Below are 16792 nucleotides of genomic sequence, written 5' to 3'. Positions count from 1 at the left end.
GCTGTGTAGCCTGTTGTTTGCACCTAGGATAATGAATCTTACATGTAAAAGATGTTAAGATACATGTAAGACAAGGAGGTGATTCAAGACAGTCAACACAGTCACCAAGAGCAGATCATACATTATCATTCTGGTGGCCTTCTTTGATGGAGTGATAGCATTGGTGGGTAAAGGAAGAGCCATCTAATGAGGGCTTTGATGTGGCCTCATGCTACATCATTATCTCTGAAGAAATCTGGATTTGGAGGCTGGACTGTTTGGTGAAGAAAGCATTAGTTGGAGGCTGAGGCAGATGGTTGAGGTCAACAGCTCTATGTTGAGGTAAAGGCCAGTCATGAGTGGTATCACCAAGGAGTCTGTCTTGGGTTCTGTACTCTATAACGTCTTTGTCAGTTACATAGATGATAGGATCAAGGGCATCCTTATCTAGTTTGCTGATGACACCAAGCTGAGTGGTGCAGTTGATATGACAAATGAAAGGAAGATGCCATCCAAAGAGATCTTAACAAGCTCAAAAAGTTGGTCCATATGAAACTTATGAGATGAACTCTTACACTTTGATCAGGACAGTCACAGATATGCATACAGACTAGGACTCTCCAGGAGACGGTCTGTGGAGAAGTAATTGGGGTCCTGGTGAACAAAAAGCTGGGTATGAGCCAACAGTGTGCTCTTGCAGGCCAGAAGGCCAACAGTATCCTGGGCTGCCCATCAGCAGGAGAAAGGTGATTGTGTCCCTCTGCTCTGCACTTGTGAGGCCCCATCTGCAGTACTGCATCCCAGACTCAAGCCCTCAGGATAAAGAGCTGTTGTAGTGGGCCAGCAGGGGAGCCACAAGGATGGCTGGAGCACCTCGCTTGTGAAGAAAGGCTGAGGGAGCTGGGCTTGTTTAACTTGGAGAAAAGAATGCCTGAAGACCTCTCTGAAGTTTTCCAGTACAAGGAAGCTTATAAGCACAAGGGAGGACAACTTCTTACACAGTGTAATAAAGATTGGACAGATGGCTTTAAAGTAAAAAAGAGGAGATTTAGGCTAGATATTAGGGAGAAATTCTTTATTCAGAGTGGTGATGCACTGAAAGATGTTGCCTGAAGAAGTTGTGGATGCCACATTCTTGAAGTTGTTCAAGACCAGGTTGGATGGAGCCCTGAGCAGCCTGATCTGGTCATGGCAACACTGTCTATGGCATGGGGCTTGGAACTAGGTGATCTTTAAGGCCCCTTCCAATAGCAGTCCTGGTCAACCAGGATGGTCTCAGACAACTGGAGACTTGCTAATGTGACTCCCATCTACAATGAAGGATCAGAAGGAGGATCAAGGGAATCACAGGCCTGTCAACCTGACCTCAGTTTTGGGGAAAGGTCAAGAAGCACATCATCTTGACTGCAATCATGTGGCGTGTGTGAGACTACCAGGGAATAAGGCATAGCCTGCATGGATTCATGAAAAGCAGGTCCTGCTTGACACACCTGATCTCCTTCTATGACTGTGTATCCTTCTGAGTGGATGAGGGAAAGGCTGTGGATATAGTCTGCCTAGACTTCTGTGAAGCCTTTGACACTGTCTCTCACAGTATTCTCTGAGAAAAGCTTGCAGTCCATGGCTTGGACAGGTGTACTCTTCCTGGGTAAAAAAAATGGCCAGCCAGCCAGGCCCAGAGAATGATGGCAGATGGACTTAAATCCAATTGGCAGCCAGTCACTAATGGTGATCCAAAACATGAGCAGTATTCTGGTCTGGGAGTTTGGGATCCTTGCTTCTGCTGACTGTTGTAATGCCAGGTAGGTGTTCAGCAACCTCAGTTGTTATCTTCTGAATTTCCCTGCATCTGGACAGGTAGTTTTGTTCACAAAGGCTCTGCACTAAAACCTAGCTCTAAGATCAAATGAAAGTCATTCTAATTATGTTGAAGAGAAGAACAGATTCTATGCAAATTCCCAGGAGGTCTTTATAATAGGTGTGCTCTGTCACTTACAAATACACTATTATTGATATGAATTTTGGGATAAAAGATTACAAATACCTTTAAATTCTATGAGAGGATCTGAATCCTGGCTTTCCCTACTCATCCTTTCCACCCTTCCCTTTATCACTGTATGCACTTGCAATAAACAGTTTTTATGCTAAATAATTCAGAAAATGCTCTCCAGGATTCAGGTCATCTCTGGCTGCCTTTGAGCTCTGTTAGGAAAAGCAAGAATACAATGTACAAACCTTGGACTGTCTTCTCTGTCCACAGACCAGCATACTTTCACTAGTAATAATGCTGAATTGATACTGAATTGTTGGAGTTGCCTTCTTTCAGATTTTCACTCACAATAGCCATTCATTAACAGCAATATTAAAAACTTACACAAAAATTTAAAACCTTTTTCTTCCTAACATGAAGACACCTCTCCAAGACAAAGGTGAAAAAAAAAAAAAAAAAAAAAAAAAGTCCCATGCTTAGAAGGAAAAATTCTTTCCTGTTTCTAAGTTTGGCAACTTATGAGACCTATAACATCTCGAAAACGCAGCAGGTTTCCATTACACAGCTGGGAAGGCATTTCCCCATCTGTTCTTTTCACTTATCTATTTCATACAATATTTGTAACACCATTTTTACCTGTGATTATGTAGAACATTTCCAAAGCAAATTGAATAACATCATTTTTAATATTACCATTAATCCTAAGATTGACTAGGAATATTGATCAAAATATTTTTGCTTGAGGTAGATTTCAGCTAAAATGCTGTTATAAATTAAATATTTATATATTGAGCTGAATATACAGTTATGTCTGAAGTACTTCTCCGCTTGGTAGCCACTCAGAGTGCTCTTCTAAGAGTACATACTAATCAGAGTAAGGCTTATCCTTTCCAAAATTAAAAATAGATTTTATTTATAAGAGGGGTAGAAATGTAGAAGAGGTGTCAATTCAACCTAGTCTGCTTTAGAATGTGAGACATGAGTTGCCGAACTTGGTTAACATCTGGCTGAACATAAGCCAGTATCATGCCAAGGTTGCCAAGGAGGCCAGTGGCATCCTGGCCTGAAGTAGGAATTTTGTGGCCATCAGGACTAGGGAAGTGATTGTCCCTCTGTACTCAGAACTGGTAAGACTTTGAATAGTATCCAGATTTGGACCCCTCACTACAAGAAGGATATCTAATTGCTTGAGCATGAGCTGAAGAGAGCAACAAATCTGGTGCAGGTCTAAATTGCAAAACATACGAGAAGCAGCTGAGGTTAACTGCGGCTGTTTAGTCTGGAGCAAATGAGGCTGAGTTGAGACTACAGTGCTCTTCACATCTACCAGAAAGGAGGCCACAGCAAAGGAGGTGCCAATCTTGATTCTCAGCTGACAAGTGATAGGACCGAAGGCAACAGCCTCGAGTGGTACCAAAGGAGCAGGGAGATCTTCACAAAAAGAGTGACTAGGGATTGGAACTGGCTGTCTGGGAAAGTGGTAGAGTCATCATCCCTGGAGACCTGTGGATGTGGCATGGCACTTAGGGACACGGTTTAGCTGTGGACTTGTGGTATTAGCTGAATGGTTGGACTTGACATTCTTGAAAGTCTTTTCCAACCAATGATTATAGCATTGTAGCAATCTAAAGAGAGCGAGTCCATAGAGTGGTGGCTAGGTGGGAGGCAGGTGATCCTGGAAGGGGGTGCAGCATGACAAACCCACATCTGAGCCTGAAGATGGCGTCATTTCTAAGGGCAGCAGCAGGGGCTGCTCTATCACCCTGTTGAAGAATTTCACTTCTGCAGTCGTCCCTGTCTATGTTGCTCAAGATCTCCAGCTCTGTGTTGATAAAACTTATGTATTTCTTAGATTGATAAAGCTGTGCTTCCTATGCTGGTCATTTAAAAGAGAAACAAACAAACAAATAATAATAATAATTTTTAAAAATAATAAAAAAATTATTAAACCCCTGCAAATATATTTTCTCATAAAAGAGAAATAGTTATGCAACAGAGCATATTTTCTAGAAAACAGAAAAGATGGTTAATTCCAATAAGAAATAAAATAAATTGTATAAAAGGCTAGAAATCAAGAATTAATGCTGGAAATTTAAGTTACTGCACCTCACTGAAGTTTAGATCATTTTGTCTAAAAAGTGAGGAGGGCAGGGATTTCAGAGGATAGAAATTATAGAGTTGAAACCAGGCAAACACAAAGCAGCTAAAAGATCCATCCATCCATGTACATACCAGTTTTTCCACTATTAAGAATAAAATTTAAAGCCTTTTTATTTTTTCTGGTAGACTGTGCACTGCAAGTATTTAATTTCTCCTCCCACCTGCATATCCTCGGGAATAATGTATTGAACTGAGTAAGATATTTGCATTATTCATATTTTCTATTTAACAAATTCTTGGGTACACAACTCAGAAAAAAATATCAGAAAGTAACATTCTCTATGTTTCTAGTCTACTATTAAAAAGTTTCCCGCTGGAGACATTTGTTTCATATGCTTTTTTTTCCTGCTTTTAGAGCCAGTATTTTAACCCACCAAATCTGTTTTATTACCTGAAGCATCTCCTTATTCCATTGAATAATAATCTTAGAGGCAGAACCTTTCTTTTTAAAATTCAGTGTATATGAAATATGCTAAATATCCCTGTCTACTGTTACAGTAACAGCTTAAAAGAATCCCTAGGAAGTCGCTTATGTGAAACTTCCCTCATAAATTTAGATCAGCTATCTCTAGTTAAATTATGTTTCGCAAGCAGTTCCTCACTGAATCCTGCAAAATTGTTTCCCTTTTCACCCCACAAGTCATGTTAAGTTAATAGGTCTTTAATTGCTTGCTATGTCTCATGTCTCTTTTGTGAACAATGTTGCCAATTTCGTGTTCTTAGAAATGGAACAAGTTCTCAAGCTAGGGCGTAGCTGCATTAAGGATAATATGGTTATTACAGCATAGCAGTAGGAATGCACAGCCAAGAGAGCAGCCGTATTTCATGGAATTTAGAAACTCGGAATACAAATAAAAGATATAAACAATTTTAAAATTCTATTTGTAAAATATTATTTGAGAGTCAGCTATTGCTGCTCCATTTTTGAAAGTATTTTAACCAGAGTAGGTGGAAGTGTACATAAGTTTGTGGGGTTTGTCATGTATGCTGCCAGGGAAAATCAGGCTTGACAATGAGTGTATAGAGGCTGGTGACCTATACTTTTTCTATCAGCATCAAGTGGTTGTGACACTGGCTGCAACTCCAGTCTGCGCAGACACAGAATCTTAAAAAAAGACAAGCTTTGCTCATCTGCTGAGGGTGCTTCACCTCAGTCCCTCCTGTGTCCCTCCAGAACACCGAACAAGACTGGCTGAACAGTAAACAGCCTTCGACTCAGCTCCAGAAGCTGGTCTGAATCCATACCTGATGATGAACATCTTTTGGAAAGAACTCAGATGACAGGCATGACAGTCCAGGCTTGAAAACAGGTTTCACTCTCCACATAACTGCCAAAGCAGATACAGGGCCTGAGGGCCCCTCCAACTGTGGAGGCCATTTTGGGATCTCCATCTCTTGCACAGGAATGCCATATAATCAGTTTTTGTGAAAGGATGCCCTGTGCATTTGTCTACAGGGAGCATAGCATCCAATCACTCAAAGGCAGTAATGTTGAAAATGGTGCCTAATTACCTAATGTGAATGCCATTTTAACAGCATTTTCTGCATCTGAATGCATTTGGTGGTGATATGCAAGACAAAATGTCTTAATTAAAAAGACTTAAGATTTGGAGTTTTTGTCTTTTGGTCTTAGAGTCCTGAGTTTGGTGTTTTTAAAGTTTGTTTATTTTCAGTAGGTACAAAATGCTGTTGCATTTCTCTTGAAATCAAAATATTAGTATCCTTGCTGAAAACAAAAACTATGTAAAATATTTCTAATGTGCAAAAGAGAAAATTACTTCTGAGATGCTGCCATCGCTTTCCAGCTTTTTCCAGCATAGCACAGAAAGAACATCCCTTTGTTTCAGCAACTCAATAAATGTTGGGAAAATCAGTCATTTGAATACAAGAGATGCATTAAACAGAGGAGAGAGAAGACTCGGTGCAATTCACTTCCTTTGATTAAGTCTATAGGGAAAAGATGGCCCTGCCAAATTTAATTTTCTTTATCACACTGGGGGAAAGAATGGTTCTCTTAAAAAAGCCCAGATACAATCATAAGTATAAGCAATTACATGGTTTTTTGTTTGTTTGTTTATTTGTTTTTTGCAGAAGGTCATGCATACAAGAAAGAGACATATGGAATTGTTTCAAGAGTTAAATCAGAAATTTCAGACTCTGGACAGATTTCGGGATGTGCCAAAATCAGGCAGCATGGTAAGTTTTCCTTCCAGGATATGAAAAATATGCTATGTTTATAACAATAACAATGAAACAAGAAATCTTGAATTAAATATTATTTCCTGTGAAGACCTCATTTTATGCTGCTTTTATATAGCCTCAAGAATGAGAACAAAAAATATTTTCGGTAATCTAACTTATGGTGAGACTCATTACATTTTGCAACTAAACCATAACTAACTCACTGACATCATTACAGACGACAAGAAATTGAACTGTAGGGAACACATTTAAAATCTGTATGTGTCTCCTATGTCTAAAGGCCTTTATATACAGAAAGCAGCTTCATAATGTAATTTACCCAACAGGGTTTTACCTCTGGCTAGGCAAGCAAATATTAAATTAATTATAACAAGTTCAGCTAGAGTCACCTATATGTTAGAGTGCCCAGAAAGAGCACAGAGTCTCTGTAATGCTCTGTCTTTCCTTTAATAGGTCTATAAATATTTAGCACTTGAAAAGCAAAAATTAACTCATCCTGAATTGACTCTGCTATCATCATAATTCAGATTTGTGCACACACACACACACACACAGTCATAACACCCTGACTATATCTGATATGATAATGAGAGCAAGGAAATAGTTGATTTTGCCTAATTAAGACAGGTAATTTAGTGTGACATACTTTCTAGCAGTAATATTATGATTAGTAATAATTTTCTATATAACTTTATAATGTGAAAATTGCATATTGAATGAAAGTGAGCTAGAATTGTCTTATTTTACAATTTATGAATAGTTGCTCTCAGACATGAGGAAGTACTGAGCAGAAATGAGGTCTAATCTAGCAGAAATTTGGCCCAGACTCATGAATCTTTATCTGTGATATGTTTTATTTTTCACCCAGTTCTCACCCACTCCTCCATCTGAGATCTACTAGCACATAAAGTATGCGTTCCTCCCTCTATTTGAGGTTTTCTGTCCATGTAGAGCTTGAATTCATTCAAAATCTTGCAGGTGGTCTCCATGGATGAGTGGCGCAGACTCTATTTCAAATCAGTGACGTTTTTTGGAAGGGTCTGCTAATAACAGCTGCTAGTGGAGTGGTCTTCCTGTAAGGCAGTCAAAGAGTGATCCAGATAGATACCTAAATACCAGAATCTCAGGTCTTTAGACAGCCTCAGATATCTTAGTCTACAGCAGAGTAAAAGTGGTGATGACATAGGACCCACATGTCTGTTTAAAGACAGTGGAAGTTCTAGCAGGATGTCTAAAGGAATCTAAAGCAGATGTGAAAATGTTTCATTTTGGGAAATAGCATGTTATAGCAGAAATCATTGAAGACTTCAGTCTCACTCCATAATGGCTTTTATCCTGTAAACATTAACATTCCAAAAGAATTCATGGACAGTCGAAAACAGGCAGCTTTCAGTCTGCTTATCTTAATGTGATCCTACATGAGCTCATTGGCCTGTAAAGCAAAGTCACTCTCCTATTCTCAAGGAACAGGTTTCTGCTGTTCCGCCATTATCCTGCCCCAATTTAAATGCAAACTGGCAATCTCTATCTCAGACTATGACATATTTCAGACAGCAAGCTCTCCTCAATTACACTCCCTTCCCTTCTTGTGCTTTTCTACACAGCCACTACTGAAATGTTGGCTGCTGTTACTGGATCGCTTAGCCATTCCTCACACACTACATTTCTTGCAGAGGACAGGGCTTGGCTGGTAGCTCAGGTGAGCAGCCTGCCAAAGGGCCTTTTGCTCCCAGAGCAGGATGGTCACAGCCTGTCTCCCTGCAAAGCTAGTTCCTCCCTCTGACTCCTGTGTCTCATGAGAGCACATTAGGGATCAGCCTCATAAACAGAAAATGCATCATTTCATCCTTGAATTCAATTATTTTTTCTTCCCTGTTCTTTAGGAGAATTCAGCGCCAAACAAGGTTCCATGGGACAATTTCAAAACCACAGGCGACTATCAACACTATACAACGATAAACGTATTAGACACAGAGGCAAAAGATACTTTAGAACTAAGACCAGCAGAATGGGAGAAATGTCTGAACTTGCCTTTAGATGTGCAAGAAGGTGACTTTCAAACAGAAGTTTAACAAAAATGAAAATAAACTGAACAAAACAAAAACAAACAAAAAATGAATTGCACTGACAATAAAGAAACTTTGGGAATCCTGACACTCCTGTCTGAACGTTGTGACTACTTTATGCCAGGCTCTCCCCGTGCCAAATGTCAGTGGTTTTTTCGTACAGTTTCTTCCCACTAGTATGGCTAGTGGAGAACCAGGTGTACAATTCTTACCATCGTGTGTTGTAAGTACCCGTGGAATGGATTTGTAAGGTAATCTTTATAGATAAACCTCAAGCAACGATTCATGTTGTAACAGCTTCATTTGGTTTAGTTTTCAAAAAACTTCACCATGAAGCACAATGTATATATTTATGCAGTTTTTAAAGTTTATAACAGTCTGTTTGGCCATTACTACACTTTTTACTTTATAATATAAAAGCAAAGTTTTTGTCATTAAATGAATGTCTGTTGAGCTACATTCTTCATTGCTTTAAATGCAATAAAGTAATAATCTCACTTTTATATGAATAATATATTTCACATCTTTATTATTGCAGTTTTCTCTGGAAAGCTCAGAGTAGCTTTCTCTGCTGCAGCTGTGTATAAAATATTTAAAATGTTGTATGGTGTAAATAAACCTTTGTCTACATATCAGTTTCTTAGTGCATTTTATTCTGTATTTGTTGATCTTAAATTTGCATAAAGTTTTCTTTAAAAAGTATACATGCTGAATATGTATTTGGAGTTTTCATAGTATATTGTTCTAGCTCCTCCAAGGAGTTTCTGTATTACTAAGTTTGTAAAGCCATTCTGCATTTTCTTTCTTTGGATATCCTCTGTGACAATGAACCGTATAAGTTGTCGGAATACTATTACAACTGTTCTATTTTATACATATTTTTGTTTTGTTGAAGAAAGATAACTCTTGGAAAATAAGTTGTTTCAATGCACAGCACCCCGGGAAATTGTTTATTTAGAATCATCTTTTTTTTTTTTTTTTTTTTTTTTTGCTGTTGCTTGTTGCTGTATAACAACAAGAAAGACTTCAAAGATAAAAATTCTGAAATATTTTTGACAAAAAAAAAAAGAGTCTGTTTCATATTGTAAATCAAGAGCTCAGTGTGATTTAAGCTGCAAGTACAGTTTAAAAAAAAAAAAAAAAAAAAAAAAAAAATTAGAAAGGAAGAGTAAACCTGTTCATGCTCAAAAGCAAAGCAGATCTTCAAAGCCTCTCCTCATCTACCACATTGCTGTGGGAAGTTGGGAGGGTATCTCATACGTCTGGGTGCCAGATTGCTAGAGGAAAAAGTTACCCAAACTATTTTTTAGTACTTGCTATACATACTTGAATATGCCCCATCCTAATAGCTGGAGCAATCTTCTGAAGGGAAGAAAACAAGACATCTATTTTGTCAGGCAGGAAGGCAGGAAACAATACTAGATTACAGAGTTGTCAGGGAGAGCTTCACCTAGAGCTTTGGAAGTTTTTTGGAAATCATCCTTCATTCATTGAGAGGGTGGATGGTCATACTGTTATTTTCCAAAAAAACAGTCTAAGGAGAATTTTTTGCAGTAGCTTTCACTTCTATGAATCCTAACAGAAGGACAGCACTTTCTCCAGGCCATAGTAAAGTCTTTTAAGTCATGAAAAAGAGCCTGACTTTGCCTATTCCAAATGAGCAAGTATCTACTTCAAAGTGCAGACTTCATCTAATGCTTAATTTAATCTTTGCATTAATACAAAATAACTAGTTCCCAACCTGTTACCAAGTCCTCTATCCAATTTAGGTGCCTAAAAGTTAGATGTTGTAGGGCTTAATCCTGCAGTATGCCAGACAATCAGGACTGGCCCTCTGTCAATAGGCTAACGGAGAAGGAAGCAGCTGGCAAAGCGGACTGTGTGGCCAATGGACATCACTCTGCTGAGATCTAATAGTGCACAAAAACTCAGTTCTTCACAAGGAGAGCATTTAAGTTCTCAAATATCAAGTCTCTCTCCTTCCTATCTAAAAATCTAAATCTAAGTTAAATATACAATGGAAAATTCACATTTTTTGAGGATTTCATCTGGCATGGTTGGTATTTCTCAAGCAAAGCAGGTTTGCAAAATTTCCATTTTTCAAGACCAAATCAGAAAGCTTAAGCTTCCTGATCCAGCTATAAGCCTTAGCATTCTCCTTGATTGATCAAAATGTAATGTAAATCCAGAGCACCTTGGTATTTCAGCAACTAGTGCAGAGAGAATTTATATAAGCCTTACACTAGCAGTTCAGTTACAGCAGCAGGAAGCTTAGGGTAGACTGAAAACTTACTCAGGAAACATTATAAATCAGTCCACATTCAACATGCTGCTGACCCAGTTGTGCTGTTATTAATAACCCAGTTGATGCAGGTTTGACATTAACATGAGTATGTACTGCACAGCAGTTGCAGATGTACTTTCCATGTGTGAGCAGCAATGTTCAGTGCCTTTTTAACCATATCTTTTTCTGCACTGTTCAGAAAATCATATAGAATTTTATTTTTCTATGTATTTAATGTCTAGAAATACTAAGAACATGCCAAAACCCACTGTATTTACCTATTAAAGTTTTTGCTTCGTATCAGTGCAGTTTGTTTTTCATAGACAAGCTGCCTCACAAAGTCATGGCTTTCTGCTCAAGAGAACTGGAGAGGCTGGAGAGTTGGGTGGAGAGGAACCTTATGAAGTTCAACAAGGGCAAGTGTAGAGTCCTGCACCTGGGGAGGAATAACCTCATGCATCAGTATAGGTTAGAGACTGACCTGCTGGAAAGTAGCTCTGCAGAAAAGGACCTTGGTGTCCTGGTGGATATCAGGTTGGCCATGAGCAAGCAGTGTGCTCTAGAGGCTAAAAAGAATGGTGTTCTGGAGTTTGTCAAAAAGAGTCTAGTCAGCAGGTTGAGGGAGGTGATCTCCCTCTCTGCTCTGCCCTGATGAGGCAACATCTGGAGTACCAAGTTCAGTTCTGGGCTCTGCAGTTCAAAAAAGATGAGGAACTGTTGGAGAGCGTCTAGCATAGGGCCTGATGAGAAAGGTCCTGGAGCATTTCCCTGGTGAGGAAAGGCTGGCACTTGGACTTGTTGAGATGGAGAAGACTGAGGGGGGATCTTATCATTGCTTATAAAAAAAGCATTAAAAGCATCCCTGGTTCAGTCAGTGCTCACATGGAAACTCTAGTATCCTTGTCTCCTTTCTCTACAGTTTCTCCAGGTGTGCTTAAGTTCTTAAATAATTCTCAGTAAATTCTGATATAATTGGAGTATTCTGTTTGATCCCTGTAGAAAGAAGAAAAACTCAGCCAGGAAGGTTCAGTCAATTTTAACATAATTTTTTATCTAACTGCTATTTAGTGACCTAAATATATAATACCTATAAATACCTGACCAGAAAGTTATGGGCACCAGGCATGTAAATAATACTAGGTAATCATCTTAACCTACAGACATTAGCACCTGCTGCTCCTTCTCTGGTCTGGTGAATGAAGAATCTATTTCTTAGGTAATGCTGCTTCATCAAAGACTTACAGAGAGCTGCCTGCTGCCTGCTGGCTGAGTTTTACAGTCAGAAAGGGAGTAAAGATGATGTGAATCCTTTTAGATGGAGTTGGAATTGTTTCCCAGGTCCTCAAATTGTGCTGAATTCTGAGCATTTTCAGATTTTTAACACCCTCTCCACTAGTTCTGTGTTCAAACAGTGACAGCTCCTCAGTTGCTGACTTTTTCCAAACATATAGTGGGCACCTAAGACTTGAAAGGGATTAGGAATTGTTGCACCTGACTGTTCATCCCTGTAGCTATATTTTGAACACCTGCACATCAAGAGAAACTGCATTAAAAACACAGCTCTAGTCTCAGTATTTTATTGATTAGATTAGCAAGTAGCCTAGCTGGAGGTGTCTACTTACTTTCACAGTTTATATAAGCAGGTAATATGCCTTCATCAACATGCAATTTCAAGCTTAGCAAACAGGCACCTACGCCTCACATGATGCAGCACTGACCATACCAAAAATCTATATCCATTTGTGTATTCCTACTTAGGAGTTTAAATACCTTTAAAAATCTTTTTCTCTAGATCCAGTTTTAAGAACAGCTACAAGCTAGTTTGTGGGCTTTTTTTTCATCGTCAATTCAGTGATTTATCACATTATGTTCCTGGGCTACTGACACAGGAAATTGCAAAAGGTGATGCCTGAAGGACCACATACAATAAAAAGGAAACTAGAATTGATTAGTATATATGTTCAATTTTTTATTCAGTGTCTCCTTGGACCTATCTACTTTATTTCCTGCTCTTCTCAAGAACAGTGTTTTAGAAAAAAACATTTTTAGAGCTCTCTTTTCAGTAATTACATTATTAAATCAAGCAAGGATTAGCTATGGTTTCTAAAGACAGATAGGAAGAATCCATTACACTTAATTTGGAAATCTTAACTACAACATGATCTTGCCAATATTTTGAGTATTGAGCACTTGCAAGGCAATCTAACTCTGTCTATTTTAGTTGTTCCTTCTATAATATACAGGAAGGCACCTCTGAAGCCCAGCTGGGTTCATCCCATTCTCTACATTTAGTACTAACATCTTTATATTGACTGCACAGAAAATTTAAAAGCCTCTTGAGGGCAATATAATAATTCTGCTAAATGAAGCACCAAGTTTAGCTAGATTTAGTCATGAACACGTGAGCTAACCTCCAGGCTCCTACAGTAACCAGTGGAAAACAGGTCAATACCAGCAATAAAACCTATAGATGACTTCAGCTTAGCCATTCTTAGAGACAGGATTCATTTACTTTGAGATGCTCTAGTGAGTCTGAAACATCTGCATGGAGTTAGCAGATATGAAAGGGAGACCTCCATGCTTCTAGTCCAGGCAGGATCCCACACTGCATCTGATATTAAACACTTGCATTAAGACATGTGAATTCAACTTCAAAAAGATTTTCTGACGTGATTGAGGTTATCCAGCCTCCATCATGCACAGAGAGTTGCAATGGGTTAGAAATCTTATTTCACATTTGCCAACTTCATACAAATGTCATAGGTACTCTCACTATGACACGTTGCCACATTACTCAGAATCCACCTTCCCTCCTCTTCTTGAGAACATTTATGTCTGTTCCAGCAGAGGTCTCATATTTTCAATAACAACTCTAATTGTTAAACTTCCACATCCTTTGTAAAAAACCCACCCCACAGTACAAACTGATAAGTTATCAATAAATCTGAAAAAGGACCATTCTGGATGATGAAAACTGAACTAGGCAATTTACAGTGTTGTGTGTGGAGCTGCTTTGAATTTCAAATACAAATGTAACTGTAGAATATATTCTTGTCATACTGACCTAGCAGGCAATCTTTCCTTCTGACTCTGAATGCTTCTCCTAACTATTAGGCAATGGTCAAGTTACCTCTTTTTTTCTGTGTTCTTCTAACCCTTTGGCACTTCTAATTGTGATTAGACAAAGATCAAACCTGAACTTAGAAGATCACAAATGTAATTGCCAGTGATTTCTCTGATCTTTTCCATCCTTTTCCTGAAACAGATGGTGGTGGTGGTTCGAATTGCTACAGGATTATCTGGAGGTGGAAGGTCTTCAGTTTTCTTTCAGAGTCTTCTGACTAGCAAATAATTATGCACAGAAGGAGTAACACTCACACCCTCAGAGAAGAAAATGTCAGCCATGCTCAGTGCATAAATTCAGACAGGCCTGAGAATGTTATTTTTGCCAAAGAAATAAAATAATGGTCTCTGAACTCCATCCTTAACAAGTCAACTTGGGCTTGGGATAGCTTGAATAAAAATTTAGAAATAATCAGTTCCTAAGGCAGATTACACAGAAATTACACAGAAATAGAAGACGTAATGTGGCACACCATAGAATGAATGATCTTAAAGTGAGAAGGTATGGAAAAGAGTTTTCAGTTATACTGTGTAACTAACTCCAATGTAAACGTTGGCTTTCAGGCAGTATGTAGAAAACTCTATATATTTAAAAAAAAAAAAAAAAGATGTTAATTACCTCATAATTAATTATGAAAAAAAATAAAAATATCTAATTGCATTCTATAAGAGAATGCACATTTTTCTTTGTCAGTCCTGGAAAGTAAAAAATACATTTATGCTTAATATATGATATGAAATATCTAAATAATTTCAGCATACATTTCCAAAAAATAAAGTATCTAAATCATCTGCTTCAGCATCACCCTTTAATAATAAATTGTTGGCTATCTTTTGGTCAGAATTAACCAATTAAAAGATGTTAAACATTTACGTATACTCAAAGTGAAAAAGAACTAATTAACTTTGAACTGGAAATTTATTTTCTGAAAACAGACCATTACAAATATACGTATATTAAATTGAAAGATTTAAAGTAGATTTTTTTGAACTGACAATGGTCCCTTAAGTCCCTGAGTTCTTCTGAAATTGGGATGGCAATAAAGAAACTGATTAGTTTTGGTAGGTAAAGCCAGATTATCCTTTCTCCTGTGGCTAATGATTGCATATCAAGAAGTCCCACATTTAATTAAGAAACCCTATTCTATTCTAGGATGTCTACTTTTCTGCTTTTCTACTGTGCAGCGGCAATTCAGATCTTATGAATCCAGTGTACAAAGTCTGCAAAAACGGGGAGAAAATGTCCTTCATTCGTCACAGAAAGAAATAATTATTAAAAATAGTCTAATTTTTGCATCTGACCAGAAGATTACTACCAGGAACCAGGAATGAAGACCTCTTGTTCCATTCTCAGTCTGCCTAAAAACACATAGTGCTGGAGACCTTTGGATACTCTAAATGTGTGAAGACATTGAAGAACTCATTGTAGCTGCCGGATCAATAGCACATTTTGTCTTAGGTATTAGCTGCAAAATCTTAGACTTTCTTAGTTTGTTTTTAATGTTTAAATTCTTTGAAAGTTTAAGTCCATGCATTTGCCTCCTATCTTGACACACTGTTTACCAAAGCTGCTGTATCAGCAAGTGAAGATGTAAGCAGAAGTCATACAGGGAGGTGTAGTTTCCTCAAACTTATCCCTAAGTAATGTTTTCCTAATACATGTTCCCACAAAAGATATCAACCAAGGATTACTTATAAAAAATAAAAGATAAAGCCACTGAGAAGATTGTTATCTGTCTTCTCAAGCATCCATCTTGCTCTGCTTCCACATCACAAGAGAGACATGAACATATTTGAACAAGTCTACAGGAGAGGTGTTGAAGCACCTCTCCTATAAAGAGGGGTTGAGAGTATTGGCATTGTTTAGACTAGAGAAGAGAATGCTCTAGGGATACCTTATTTCAGCCTTCCAATATATATAGGGACCCATAAGAAAGATGGGGAGACACTCTCCACAAGAGTATAGTACCTGGACAAGGTGCAATATCCCCTTCCTGGAAGTGTTCAGTGCCAGGTTTGATGGAACTTTGGGCAACCTGATCTAGTGGAAAGTGTAGCTACCCTTGAAAGAGGTTGGAAACCTCATTATCTTTAGAGGTCCTCTCTAACTTAAACCATCCTATGATTCTATGATTGCATTATGTATCTGGTTGTTCATCCAATTAGCATTCTAACTAAGATAAAATAATTACAACAAGATCAAGAACTAGAAGACTCTGAAGCTGTCCCGTTTTTAAACCATTTCAGTTCTGCAAGGATGACTCTCCTTTCTAATACTTGAAATTTGACAATCTGCAGCTCACACACTGCTTGAAGACCTTTTCCACAGAATATGGAAAAATAATGACAAAGCAAGATTATTTGAGGAAATCTGTCTGAATGAATTTTGGGTAATTAAGTAGCTGTTACCATACTAACTGCAGTAAAAGGAAGTGGTTGTCAACTTGTGTCTGCATTTCTCTTATCATAAAGACCAAAGGTAGACGAACATATTTATCTTTCCTTAATGACTGTGTTTTGACTGCATGTGACCGATGCTGTGACTTAGATATTGACTTTAGTCTTTAATAGGGTAAATATTGATACAGCTGGAACTTTTATCAAACTTCCAAGTTGCTTTTCCACACATGCTTTGTGACCTGTAGCTAGAAAACAGCTTTTAGGATTCATTAAATTGTTGACTAGGAGTGAATAATTAAAGTATTCTGCATTCTTTCAAAATATCTCATTTTAGAAGTGCTAACCAGCTATTTAAAGCTAACGATAAAAAAAATATGAGCAGTATTTAAGGATACTAGTATTTTTACTTTCAAATATAAATGGCAAATGCTTTGTAATATTAACTCAGAATCATAAAATGGGCTGGAAGGCACCTTTAAGATCACCTTAGGATGTTTTTTGCTCATTTTGCCACAAAACAATTCTTTCTCACAGATCCTGAAGAGCTGAAGGTTGCTGCCATCTCAAACTTCAACTCAGAATGGTAAA

General features: G+C 38.0%; 1 protein-coding gene across 1 annotated transcript in view; it reads left to right on the top strand.

The window, feature by feature from the left end:
- ADGRB3 (adhesion G protein-coupled receptor B3) overlaps positions 1–9101 on the top strand; it is a 427438-nt gene extending 418337 nt beyond the window's left edge. The window contains exons 30-31 of the mRNA XM_015859145.2: positions 6221–6325; positions 8215–9101. Of these exons, the coding sequence (XP_015714631.1) occupies positions 6221–6325; positions 8215–8403 (294 nt within the window). The 3' untranslated portion in view covers positions 8404–9101. The remainder of the gene's footprint in view (positions 1–6220; positions 6326–8214) is intronic.
- The last annotated feature ends 7691 nt before the right edge of the window (positions 9102–16792 follow it).

Source organism: Coturnix japonica, chromosome 3 (assembly GCF_001577835.2).
Source record: "Coturnix japonica isolate 7356 chromosome 3, Coturnix japonica 2.1, whole genome shotgun sequence".
NCBI lineage: Eukaryota > Metazoa > Chordata > Aves > Galliformes > Phasianidae > Coturnix > Coturnix japonica.
Note: the sequence above shows the minus strand (reverse complement) of the source record. Positions and strands in the feature narration are given on the sequence as shown.